The sequence below is a fragment of the Ranitomeya variabilis genome, chromosome 3, assembly GCF_051348905.1.
Source record: "Ranitomeya variabilis isolate aRanVar5 chromosome 3, aRanVar5.hap1, whole genome shotgun sequence".
NCBI lineage: Eukaryota > Metazoa > Chordata > Amphibia > Anura > Dendrobatidae > Ranitomeya > Ranitomeya variabilis.
In genome coordinates, this window is record NC_135234.1 from 758,528,716 (window position 1) to 758,542,404 (window position 13,689).

Sequence of the window (13,689 nt, forward strand, 5' to 3'; positions counted from 1 at the left end):
AACTTTGTCCCTCTTTCCCATCTTCAAAAGTTGGGAGGTATGCATAGGGCTCAGCGTGCAGTAAAAGCTGGCCTATGGTCTGTCTATTGAGCAGAATTGCATGATGTGGGTGTCCCTGATGTGAGTGGAGACTGAGGCAGTGGATAGCGTGATCCTGAGTAAAATGAGAGGGGGAAAGAGAGGAGTGACCGAAGGACAGAGTGATGTGGCAGAGACAGGTCCTGAGGCAGGATACATGGCAGTACAGTTGAGAAGCTAAGTACCGATCATATTGGCAAATTAGTTCCTTTTAAGAGGACAGAAGGGTTGAGAATAGGACTCTTACTTACTCTATAGTACTATGCTGGTTGAGGTGAAGACCGAGAAACTTGAGCAGAAACAAGAAAACCTCAAAGAGAGACCGTGTGTGTGAAAGAAACCAAATGTTTTAAAAATTGATCCAAGAATCATGGGCTCCATTGGTCTAAATGTAATAAACCTCCATGACAAGGTGAATAAACCAAGATTTTGGCAGCATTTTGTTTTCCAGTTTAACCTTTTTTTTATACTTTGAAGTATGATTCAAACCAAAATTGAGACTTGTGCGCGTCGGTGCTCACCGTGTCCGAGCCGGCGAGGAGCCACATCTCACACCTGCAACATTTGTGATTTTCCGTTCTGATGAATCACTAATACATATAATTTCTTATCCTGCGAGGGAAGGTTGTTCATTGATATCCACATTGTAATTAACTGCCCTCGCAGTGCGGCATTCGCGCTGTCTGTCTCCGACGTTGTGTGATCCTTGACGTTCAATTACGTTTACCCCGGTGTTTGTTCTTGGGAGCGTGTGTTGTTCATTTGCGAGACTGATGGTTAGTCATAGGGCAGATCATTCAGTCTGATGTATTTATCTGCTTAATTCAAAGCGCTTGGTATTCAGCGGCCCAACAGTAAATGAGATTGCGTTACAAATTACTGTCAGGTGAGGATCAAAGATTTATATGAATTATGCCGCGCCACGTCTTGATTGCATTTTTACTTTTCTGGATTCAGATACAGACACAAGATTGGTTTATGGGATCTTGCCTAAATATAGATTAGATAAAGGTTTAATTGTTATAGAAAAATTGCATCATAAAAAATGGCAATGTAAGTACTATAATACAGACCACTATGTGCAATAATATAACTACTATAATACTGCTCCCTATGTACAAGAATATAACTACTATAATACTGCTCCTATTTACAAGAATATAACTACTATAATACTGCCCCTATGTACAAGAATATAACTACTATAATACTGCTCCTATGTACAAGAATATAACTGCTATAATACTGCCCCTATGTACAATAATATAACTACTATAATACTGCTCCTATATGCAAGAATATAACTACTATAATACTGCCCCTATGTACAAGAATATAACTACTATAATACTGCTCCTATGTACAAGAATATAACTACTATAATACTGCCCCTATGTACAAGAATATAACTACTATAATACTGCCCTATGTACAAGAATATAACTACTATAATACTGCTCCTATGTACAAGAATATAACTACTATAATACTGCTCCTATGTACAAGAATAGAACTACTATAATACTGCTCCTATGTACAAGAATATCACTACTATAATACTGCTCCCTATGTACAAGAATATAACTACTATAATACTGCCCCTATGTACAAGAATATAACTACTATAATACTGCTCCTATGTACAAGAATATAACTACTATAATACTGCTCCTATTTACAAGAATATAACTACTATAATACTGCTCCATGTACAAGAATATAACTACTATAATACTGCTCCTATGTACAAGAATATAACTACTATAATACTGCTCCTATTTACAAGAATATAACTACTATAATACTGCTCCATGTACAAGAATATAACTACTATAATACTGCTCCTATGTACAAGAATATAACTACTATAATACTGCTCCATGTACAAGAATATAACTACTATAATACTGCTCCTATGTGCAAGAATATAACTACTATAATACTGCTCCTATGTACAAGAATATAACTACTATAATACTGCTCCTATGTGCAAGAATATAACTACTATAATACTGCCCCTATGTACAAGAATATAACTACTATAATACTGCTATGTACAAGAATATAACTACTATAATACTGCTCCTATGTACAAGAATATAACTACTATAATACTGCCCCCTATGTACAAGAATATAACTACTATAATACTGCTCCATGTACAAGAATATAACTACTATAATACTGCCCCCTATGTACAAGAATATAACTACTATAATACTGCTCCTATGTACAAGAATATAACTACTATAATACTGCTCCATGTACAAGAATATAACTACTATAATACTGCTCCTATGTACAAGAATATAACTACTATAATACTGCTCCTATTTACAAGAATATAACTACTATAATACTGCTCCATGTACAAGAATATAACTACTATAATACTGCTCCTATGTGCAAGAATATAACTACTATAATACTGCCCCTATGTACAAGAATATAACTACTATAATACTGCTCCTATGTACAAGAATATAACTACTATAATACTGCCCCCTATGTACAAGAATATAACTACTATAATACTGCTCCTATGTACAAGAATATAATTACTATAATACTGCTCCTATGTACAGGAATATAACTACTATAATACTGCTCCTATGTACAAGAATATAACTACTATAATACTGCTCCTATGTACAAGAATATCACTACTATAATACTGCTCCCTATGTACAAGAATATAACTACTATAATGCTGCCTCCTATGTACAAGAATATAAATACTATAATACTGCATTTTTTTAATAAAATGCTGCTTTTTCCAATAAATTTTGAAACATTTTCATAAATCTTAAGTGCTCTTGATATTATTTTCTGTTGTCCTGCAATAATGCATTTTTAGCATCACTCCTGTCGTTCTGTCGTGTTGGGATCTGCTCTTCCTCTTCATCGTTTTCGCTCTTGTCAGATATAATTACGTTTCCTCCACCTGGTTCACAAAGGTCAGCGGATGGAATGCTGTGTATGTAATCAATACAGATCCATAGTAAAATATTAATAGAGATTACATCTCTGGCTGATATATTCCGATGCATTGTTCCTGCTGCCTGATAAATCATACGTAATGTTTGCGGAGGATGCGGTCTGATAGCGCTTAGGTCAGCGGCCATTATGAGTTATGGCTGGTTTCGGATAGTGCTGTATACATTGTGAGGCCGCCCACCTTCCACCTATTGACCTGATATGTAGTCACCACATTCTGAACATGTTTGTATCCGTATAGGAAATGCTGCAGAATTTCATACTACCGCTGTCAGTCTGTCATATTACCGCTATATGCAACCTCCGGCAAATATGGAGTCATGATAAAAAAAATAAAAAAAAGTAAGGGGCTATAGCGTGACTTCATAGGCTTCTTATTTCAGTTTTCATTTACAGATACTTTACTAATCTAACACCATTTTTTTTCAGCACCATATGGCAATATATGGAATACCGTAGCTCTTTAGATACTAGATTCCTTGGTACAGAACTATACTATATGTATAGTTACTGTAATATTTTGAATTTTGTCTCCTTTTTTCTATATTTCATAATTTATAAAAAAGGAAAACTGGGAAAGAAAGCAAAAGAAATGTAAATTAAAATAAAAAAAAAATGCATACATAAATTTATACATCCATATCAACACTTTTTTAATCTCTAGCTGGCACACTGGTATTTCTCCTTTTTATTGATTATTATTATTATTACTATTAGATCTTTATTATTTGTATTAATTTTATAATTGCCATTTTATTAGTGTTATTATTGTATTCTAATCATTAGCATTATTTGTATTAGATTATTTTGGAATTATTTAGCTTTTTTTATCTAGTATTCTATTTTCATTCTTTTATTTTTTCATATTGTAATATGATTTAGAATTATTTTAATATTATTAGAATGAGATTATTTTCTTTAAAAAACTTTTATAAATTTTTATTTATTTTAGAATATTTTATTAGCATTATTTTAGTAGTATTAGTATAGTTATTACCTTTTTTTTATTCGTATTTATATTCTGTTCATTATTATATAAAATTACAGAAACCTAAAATTAAATGTGTTTTTTTATGTATATTTTATTCGTTATTACATCTCCTTTTCTTATTGGGTTTTGTGATCCTTTTTTATTCTTTTTTTTCAAAAATTTGTGGACAATGCAAAATTATGATTTAATGGATGAATTTGTTGTCATTTTGACTGATAAAAGACCTGTTAAGCTATAAGGGTTTGTTCACGCGGAGTCTTGTTTGATATGGATTTTGATGCTGATTCGCTGCCAAATCCTGATCAAAAATCTCTGATGGTGGATGACCCCCATACTCGGTAACCTACAGTGCAACTGACGACCATGACTCTTCTCATTGCTCACTGCAGCCATGCATCTCTTCGGTCTAAACTGGCACCTACGGCCGATGGACGGGCAGATGTATGAGATCACAGAAGACAAAGCCAGCAGTTGGCCTTTGCCAACGGACGTCACCTTGTATCCCTCAGGGGGGACAGGGTTAGAATTACCAGAAAGGAAAGGCAAAGCCCCCAGCGAAGGTACAGTGTGTTCTCCATGTTGTGAGTTCTTTGTACGCTCCAGCTCTCCCGACTCATGACATCATCGCACCATTTTTCACCATTTTCCATTGTCCAGCTATTTTTAGTGTGCAAATTTTTTTTTACATTTCATTTAAAAAAAAAAAAAAAAAAACAGAAATGTTATTGATGATAAATAAGTTATTGGTTTCTTTGTTATTTTTTTTTATTTTTTTTATATATTTTTTCATTATAACTATACCTCAGTTAGATCTTTAAGTACTGTAACTTATTGGTTTGTCTTTGTTACTTTTTTTAAGTTTTTACATCTTTTTACATTATTTCCATGCCTGTGTTAGATACGAAAAAAGGTAAGACAAGCCAATAAGTTAATTCAAGATCTATCTATCTATCTATCTATCTATCTATCTATCTATCTATCTATCTATCTATCTATCTATCTATCTATCTATCTATCTATCTATCTATCTATCTATCTATATCTCTAAAGATATGTATCTATATAGATATATAAATAGATATAATATTATTATATATAGATATATTATATATGTATGTGTGTATATATATATATATATATATATATATATATATATTTATATAAAATATGTTATTTGTTTTACATTATTTCTATGCCTCCATTAGATCTTGAAATAACTTAATGGTTTGTCTTTTTAGTGTGTGTATATATATATATATATATATATATATATATATATATATATATATATATATATATATATATATATATATATATATATATATATATATATATATATATATATATATATATAGTATTCTTTCTATGCCTCTCTTAGACCTTTCTTGGATATCAGGCCATCCTACTGTGCGTTGTCCATTAATTTTAGCATGTAGCCGTTTTTTTCTTTTGTTTTAGCATTTCACTTAATCTTAGTTACCCCAAGTTTTTCCACCTCGAAAAAAAATGAGTTTTATGTGAAAAGACTTCCTTAGAAACTTTGATTGTTGCACACTATGTGCCATTACACTGTACAGATGTGTCAAATGTAAAGGTTTTATCCGGTAATCCCACTGCGTTTGGCATCAGGACTTAACGACCCAAAACGCGTGCACTATTGGCAGGCATTTTGTGCGCAATACTTGTATATTCGCATGTGTAGTATTGATTTATGAAAAGACAGTGATGAGCAAATGCTAAGAGTGTCTTCGGCGTGCTCGAAAAATATGTTCGAGTCCCCGCGGCTGTTCGACAGGCTCAACGCTTGCAGGGATTACCTAACAGCCGCAGGGACTAGAACATATCGTTCGAGCTTGCTGAAGACACTCAGTTAGCACCCGAGCATGCTCCGATAACACCTTATCCCAGCACATTCGCTCATCAACTTTTACGTTTCAAAAATGTATTTTTGAATTTATTTTTTGTAATTTTTGCTCATTGCCAACTGCTCTTTTGCGGCTTAAAAGCTACGATTGGCTCAGTTTGGTAGGAAACCTAACGATCCTCTGTTCCTTATAGACCGCCTTAACGTTGAATAGATTTGTCCAGATTTAGGCTTTTTTTCCTATATTTTAGGGAAAACTTTATTGTGTTCTCTTTTACGATTTTTTTTTTTAGCTGCTAATTTTAGGACGCGGTTAACTTGTGCTTCTGGTAGTGCAGCAATTATGTCATTTTGTACAATTACTGTATGATTTGGAGCATTAGGAGAGTCGTGGTCGTAGATCACAAGATTTACGGAGCGGAATAAAGATTATTCATGCATTGAATAATATATGTATTTTAAAGTTTTGAGATAAAGGCAAAATGTAAAAGTTTTTTTTTAGGTGAAGAACAAAAGATGGGGGTGTAATGTATTTGAAAAGTAATAAAAGAAAATGTTGAAAATTGTATCCATATTATTTTACTTTTCCATTTTTTCCCCCCCTCACAAAACAATATAATCTATTATTTCTGGGTGAAAAATAAAACCTTTTAAAAATATTTATTTTCGAGCCATAATGGAGAGCAGTTTCTCATATCATTTCTTTTTTTTTTTTTTTTCCGTTAGTCACATGGACAGCCCATTGATTTCAATAAGAATTGTGTAATTCCACAATTTTCCTGTGGGGGTGCTGTAGGGAAAATAAACACATGCTGCCATATTAGCTAATCACTTGATCAGTCTAACATTGAGCCCCCTCTAAGAAAAAGTTATTGTTCAGAGTTGGATAATACCCTTAATAAAGAGTGTTCCGCAGTCCTCAATGTGAAATCTGTTGCATGTCTGTGCCGTTGCCTATTGTAGGTTGCCAGCGCAAGTATTTTGTGCCCTTCTAACCCATGGACCATTAGCACTCTCTGCGTACCTTCCTTTAGTCCAGTATTGAATCTGTATCCAAAGAGCACATGTATTTCATTTTAAGAAAATACTGATGTAATTATAGTTTGACATTTGACACTCTATACAGGGTGGGCCATTTATATGGATACACCTGGGTGGGCCATTTATAACGTTGGATCCAAAATGGCCGTCTTCATAATGGTCTCCATGGTCATCACCCATTTTGAAAAGTTTTCCCCCTCCCATATACTAATGTGCCACAAACAGGAAGTTGATATCACCAACCATTCCCATTTTATTTAGGTGTATCCATGTAAATGGCCCACCCAGGTGTATCCATGTAAATGGCCCATCCTGTATTTTCTTTTCTGGCTTTTTGCTCAAATCTAATTTTTTTGTTGTGTTTTATTTCATAATTTTTTTTTATGTAACCATTTTATTGCCCTAGCTCTAGCCCTAATCCTGTTCCTAACTCTAGAGATGGGAGAATCGTTTTGCAGGACCCTGGTTGGGAGACCTGAGAACTGTCTCTTATCTGCAGACATCCCTGGCTCCTCTGGTGATTAGCCGGCCTGGCATGACAGCGGCCACTGAATATGGACTTGTCTGCTGGACTAGGGTGCAGCTCATATACAGTATTTAATTATCTTTCCTTAACCCTAGTCATGAATCCATCCCCTAGTGGCGACTCCATCCTACTTTCTGGCTCTGTCTCCTCGCTCTTTCCTCTCCTCGCTCTTTCCTCTCCTCGCTCTCCCCTCTCTCCCCTCTCTCCCCTCTCTCCCCTCTCTCCCCTCTCTCCCCGCTCTTCCCTCTCCCTGCTCTTCCCTCTCCCCGCTCTTCCCTCTCCCCGCTCTTCCCTCTCCCCGCTCTTCCCTCTCCCCGCTCTTCCCTCTCCCCGCTCTTCCCTCTCCCCGCTCTTCCCTCTCCCCGCTCTTCCCTCTGCCCGCTCTTCCCTCTCCCCGCTCTTCCCTCTCCCCGCTCTTCCCTCTCCCCGCTCTTCCCTCTCCCCGCTCTTCCCTCTCCCCGCTCTTCCCTCTCCCCGCTCTTCCCTCTCCCCGCTCTTCCCTCTCCCCGCTCTTCCCTCTCCCCGCTCTTCCCTCTCCCCGCTCTTCCCTCTCCCCGCTCTTCCCTCTCCCCGCTCTTCCCTCTCCCCGCTCTTCCCTCTCCCGCTCTTCCCTCTCCCCGCTCTTCCCTCTCCCCGCTCTTCCCTCTCCCCGCTCTTCCCTCTCCCCGCTCTTCCCTCTCCCCGCTCTTCCCTCTCCCCGCTCTTCCCTCTCCCCGCTCTTCCCTCTCCCCGCTCTTCCCTCTCCCCGCTCTTCCCTCTCCCCGCTCTTCCCTCTCCCCGCTCTTCCCTCTCCCCGCTCTTCCCTCTCCCCGCTCTTCCCTCTCCCCGCTCTTCCCTCTCCCCGCTCTTCCCTCTCCCCGCTCTTCCCTCTCCCCGCTCTTCCCTCTCCCCGCTCTTCCCTCTCCCCGCTCTTCCCTCTCCCCGCTCTTCCCTCTCCCCGCTCTTCCCTCAAAATTAGCTGTGGGAGAGCACAGTGAGGCCTTTGTCATCTCATAGCGGCTATGCAGATCGCAGACGTTGATGAGTGTTTCATCAGTTGCAGTGCTCTGCATAGGCAACAACTGAGTTGACCATGCTCACTTCATCATAACGATAGGTTTGTGATCTGGATTGCTGCCTGTGCAGAGTGCAGCAGCTGATGACAAAACTCTTCTTCCTTGCTGCACTCTGCACTGAGACCTGAAGCACTGACCGAGATATGTTAAGGCAGAACCAGGTTACTTTACTCCTCTAGCTCGCCAGTGCACCCCTGTGCCACTCAAAGGAAAAAAAAAACTATAGCGGCGGCAACAGGATGGCAGACAAAATGGGCATTGGTGTTGTAGAGTGGGTATTGTACGGTTCTGGTATAGATCCATTATACTGGGTCCTCTTGGTCTAATTCTTCGTGGTAGCCAAAAATATCCTGTACACGCAAGTCCGAGGTTAGGAAAAGGTTGCCGTGTTTCTTCCATGTGGCAGCTGGTTTAATAAAAAATGTGTAGGGTAATATCTGACACTTAATACTCAGGTAGACTTAACCTGTCTGCTCAGTGGTCTTTTATAATCCAAACCAGACGCCAAATTTCCTGATCTCATAAATAAAAGTAATTTAAAAGTCAAAATGAATCGGTCTCCTGCTGTAATATATCGTTTTTATTAAATAGCAACTCCTCCATAAAGTATGGGTACCGAAAGATGTCTGCTTTCTGTAAAGGTAAGGAATATGCTAGCGGTGCTGAGTTATACCGAAGTAGTACGGCTGCAAAGGTCTGCGGGAGAGGGAAATGCAAAGTAATACTGCTATGGTTTTACTAAAAAAAAATAAAATTACTGCCACATTGCGCTAAATGATTCCACCGTTCTATTCCAGAAATTGTGCCGTAGAGTCATCGCAGAGCGAAGCTTCATAGGGAATTCGTTACACGGTTTTCACATGCAAAATGAATACTGCCACATTGTGCTAAATGGTTCCTCTGTACTGTACCATAGTCCTCACAGAACTAAGCTTCATAGGGAATTCGTTACACGGTTTTCACATGCAAAATGAATACTGCCACATTGTTCTAAATAATTATCAAAGCAGTATAATAGACTGCTCACATAAAAAGGCCTTAGAGTGGATATGTAACCTTGATTTCTCATGCCAAATTAATACTACCATACTGTGCTAAATCCACAGTGGAGTGCCAAGACTGGAACGTGCACACATAATTGAGTCATATAATGAGTACGTAAAGTGGCCATCAAGTGCCAAAACCGTTCCATAGAATGATCACACAATTAGGCCTGACAGTGATTGCATAGCATGACCTTGTAGTGCCAAATTAATGCAGCTATACTATGCTACACGATTCCACTTTGCTGTGCCAAAGCTGTGCTGCTGAGTGCTCACAACAACTGTGATTTAAAAATTATCACTTAATTAAGCCTTATAGTGAATACATAAATAGGCCATCTAGTGCCAAATTAACGCTACCATACTGTGCTAAATAATTACACCGTCACAGGGTGCACACATAATTGAGCCATATAATGCATGCATAATGTGGCCATCAAGTTCCAAACAAATGCTGCCCTATTAGACTATATAATCCCACCATGTAGTGCCAAAACTGTGCCATAGAAAGATCACATAATTAGGCCTGATAGTGCTTACATTACATGACCTTTTAATACATCTATACTGCGACATATAATTCCATTATACTGTGCCAAACTGTGCTGCCGAGTGCTCACAACTGTGCTATAGAATGATCACATAATTAAGCTTTCTAGTGAATAATTAACAAGGCCGTCCAGTGCCAAATTAATGCTACCATACTGTGCTAAATAATTACACCGTGATATACCGAAATTGTCACAGGAGGGACGCATAATTGAGCCATATAATGAATATATAACATGGGTATGAAGTGCCAAATTATAACTGCCATACTGCACTAAATGATTCCACTTCGCAGTATCCGTACAGTACCAAAGAGTGATCATGCAATTAAGCCATATAGTGAATACCTAGCCTGTTTTAGAGCTAAAGTAGTACTGCTATATCATGCAAAATGATTGATACAGTGCCAGAGAGTGCTAACATAGTTAAGATTTAGAGTGAATGCATAAGTCTTGTAGTGCTAAATGCGTACCGCAACACTGTTAAAAAAAAAAAAAAAAAAAAAAATACTCTGTAGTACAAAAACGGTGCTATGGAGGGCTCGCATAATTCTACCCCATAGTGTATGCATAAAATTATCGTTTAGTGCCAAACTAATACTGCCCTGCTATGCTAAGTGATTCCAACTTGCCGAATCAGAACTTTGCCATAAACTGCTCACTAGTACCCATATTAATGGAGCTAAATATTACTGCCACATTGTGCCAAGTTATTCCACCGTGCCGTATCAGAACAGTACCATAGAGTGATCATGTTAGAAGGACACATAGTGAATACATTGCATGAGCTACTGCCAAATTAATACTGCAGTACTATGCTAAATAATTCCACCTTGCAGTGCCTGGACTGTGCGATGGAGTACTCACATAATCCAGCCTTAGGCCGGCGTCACACTAGCGACTTTTACGGACGTATGAGAGGTGCAGAAAATACGGATTGCACACGGTACAATGATTCTCTATGGGGCAGCTCCTATCTGCCGTATTTTACTGATCCGTATTATACGGTCTTGTACGGCCGTGGAAAATCGCAGCATGCTGCGTTTATCACCGTATTGCGCAAAAAATCCGCCAATGAAAGTCTATGGGGGCGAGAAAAATACGGATTACACACGGACCAGCAGTGTGACTTGCGAGAAATACGCAGCGGTGTTAGTGAAAAGTCGGTAATTCAATTGCCGGCTTCTCATTTCTCCTTCACAAACCCGACATGATATGAGACATGGTTACATACAGTAAACCATCTCATATCCCTTTTTTTTTTGCATATTCCTCACTACTAATGTTAGTAGTGTGTATGTGCAAAATTTGGGCGCTGTAGCTTGTAAAATAAAGGGTTAAATCGCGGAAAAAATTGGCGTGGGCTCCCGCGCAATTTTCTCCGCCAGAGTGGTAAAGCCAGTGACTGAGGGCAGATATTAATAGCCAGGAGAGGGTCCATGGTTATTGCCCCCCCCCCCCCCGGCTACAAACATCTGCCCCCAGCCACCCCAGAAAAGGCACATCTGGAAGATGCGCCTATTCTGGCACTTGGCCACTCTCTTCCCACTCCCTGTAGCGGTGGGATATGGGGTAATGAAGGGTTAATGTCACCTTGCTATTGTAAGGTGACATTAAGCCAGATTAATAATGGAGAGGCGTCAATTATGTCACCTATCCATTATTAATCCAATAGTACGAAATGGTTAATAAAACACACAAACACATTATTTAAAAGTATTTTAATGAAATAAAGACACAGGTTGTTTTAATATTTTATTATACTGGTAATCCACCTGAAGACCCTCGTCCTGTAAAAAAGGTAACATAAAAAATCAACAAGATCCCATACCTTCCGTCGTTCTGTCAGTCCCACGATGTAAATCCATCTGAAGGGGTTAAATCATTTTACAGCCAGGAGCTCTGCTTATGCAGTCGCTCCTGTCTGTAAAATGTTGTGAATGAATGTAATGCAGGGGAATGTCCTGTAGTTACCTTGAGTCGCTGTGATGCGCCCTCTGCTGGATGTCCTCATATGAACTCGAGCGTGGGAACTTTTCCCAGGCTCGAGTTCATACGGATCACTATTTTTGGAACATTTCTGCGTATTACGGGCGTAAAATAAAGACCATATTTTCATACGCTGAGTGTGACGCCGGCCTTATAGTGAGTACATAACATGGCCTTATAGTTCCAAATAAATGCTGCTATACTGCTAATTAATTGTACACTGTAGTGCCATAACGCTGCCATAGAGAACTCGCATAATTACGCCATATAGTGAACATATAACATGGTCTTCTAGGGCCAAGTTAATACTGTCACACTGTGCTAAAGGATTCCTCCATGAAGTTCCAGAACTATGCTATACGGTAGTCACACAATACTGATTAATACTGCTATAGTGGGTGTAAATATGTAAATACCGCAGCTATATAAAACAATACAGAGGACATATAACCGTACAATATATTCTCATGTAATAGCGAGAAAAATACACTACAGCCGAAGTAGGGTTACAGTTGGCCATTTGTGGCCGGGTCTAGTTGCTCGAGACCCGACAGAGTTAAACGCCAAAGTCACATCTGGCGGCATTATATTATGCCAGTTCTACAATTACTTGTATGTATTGGAGCCGAGTTTCCCTCTGGATCTATGTCTGCAGGACTTGATGATATCAGGCCGGATTAGTACTAGTGGTTGTTAAGTCAGGATGTCTTCGAAGCTCGAGTTGTAGCTTCTGGCTGTATTTTTTGCAAGAGGAAAAGTGAAATGTGCCATTTGTATTTACTCCGGAATGTGAGCGGCTTTGGCACAGAAATTACATGTTTGTATTAGTGTCACCAGCTCTGAAGAAAGAACGTTGTCAGCAGCCGAGTAGATGGGAAGTGACACAGCCAGCGTGCCACCGCAACCTATGTGCATGCCTGGAGTCGTAACTCAATGAGAGTAGTCAGGTTCATTTTTATCTTATTGACTGGCTCTGGTGAGACCGAGGTTATACGCCCTCATCATGTAAACGCGCAGAGACGGCGCAATGTGAGGTTCAATGAAGCCCTGAACATGTAGAGCCTTAAAGGGCGACTCCAGTCACAATGGATTCAGGCAACATCCAGCCATATAATAGTCATCATTATAAATGTACAAATACAATAATACTAATTACACCAATATAACTACGGTACTATAATACTGCCCCTAAGTACTAGTATATACCTACTATAATACTGCCCCTATGTACAAGAATATAACTACTATAATACTGCTCTTATATACAAGAAGATAACTACTATAATTCTGCTCCCTATGTACAAGAATATAACTACTATAATACTGCCCCTATGTACAAGAATATAACTACTGTAATACTACTCCTATATACAAGAATATAACTACTAGAATACTGCCCCTATGTATAAGAATATAACTACTATAATACTGCTCCTATGTACAAGAATATAACTACTATAATACTGCCCCTATGTACAAGAATATAACTACTATAATACTGCTCCTATGTACAAGAATATAACTACTGTAATACTGCTCCTATGTACAAGAATATAA

General features: G+C 38.5%; 1 protein-coding gene across 8 annotated transcripts in view; it reads left to right on the forward strand.

Moving 5' to 3' along the window:
• TENM4 (teneurin transmembrane protein 4) overlaps positions 1 to 13,689 on the forward strand; it is a 1,485,534-nt gene that overhangs the window by 1,275,028 nt on the left and 196,817 nt on the right. For all 8 annotated transcript variants that reach the window (XM_077298663.1, XM_077298665.1, XM_077298666.1 and 5 more), the window contains one exon: positions 4,456 to 4,626. In XM_077298663.1, the coding sequence (XP_077154778.1) occupies positions 4,456 to 4,626 (171 nt within the window). The remainder of the gene's footprint in view (positions 1 to 4,455; positions 4,627 to 13,689) is intronic.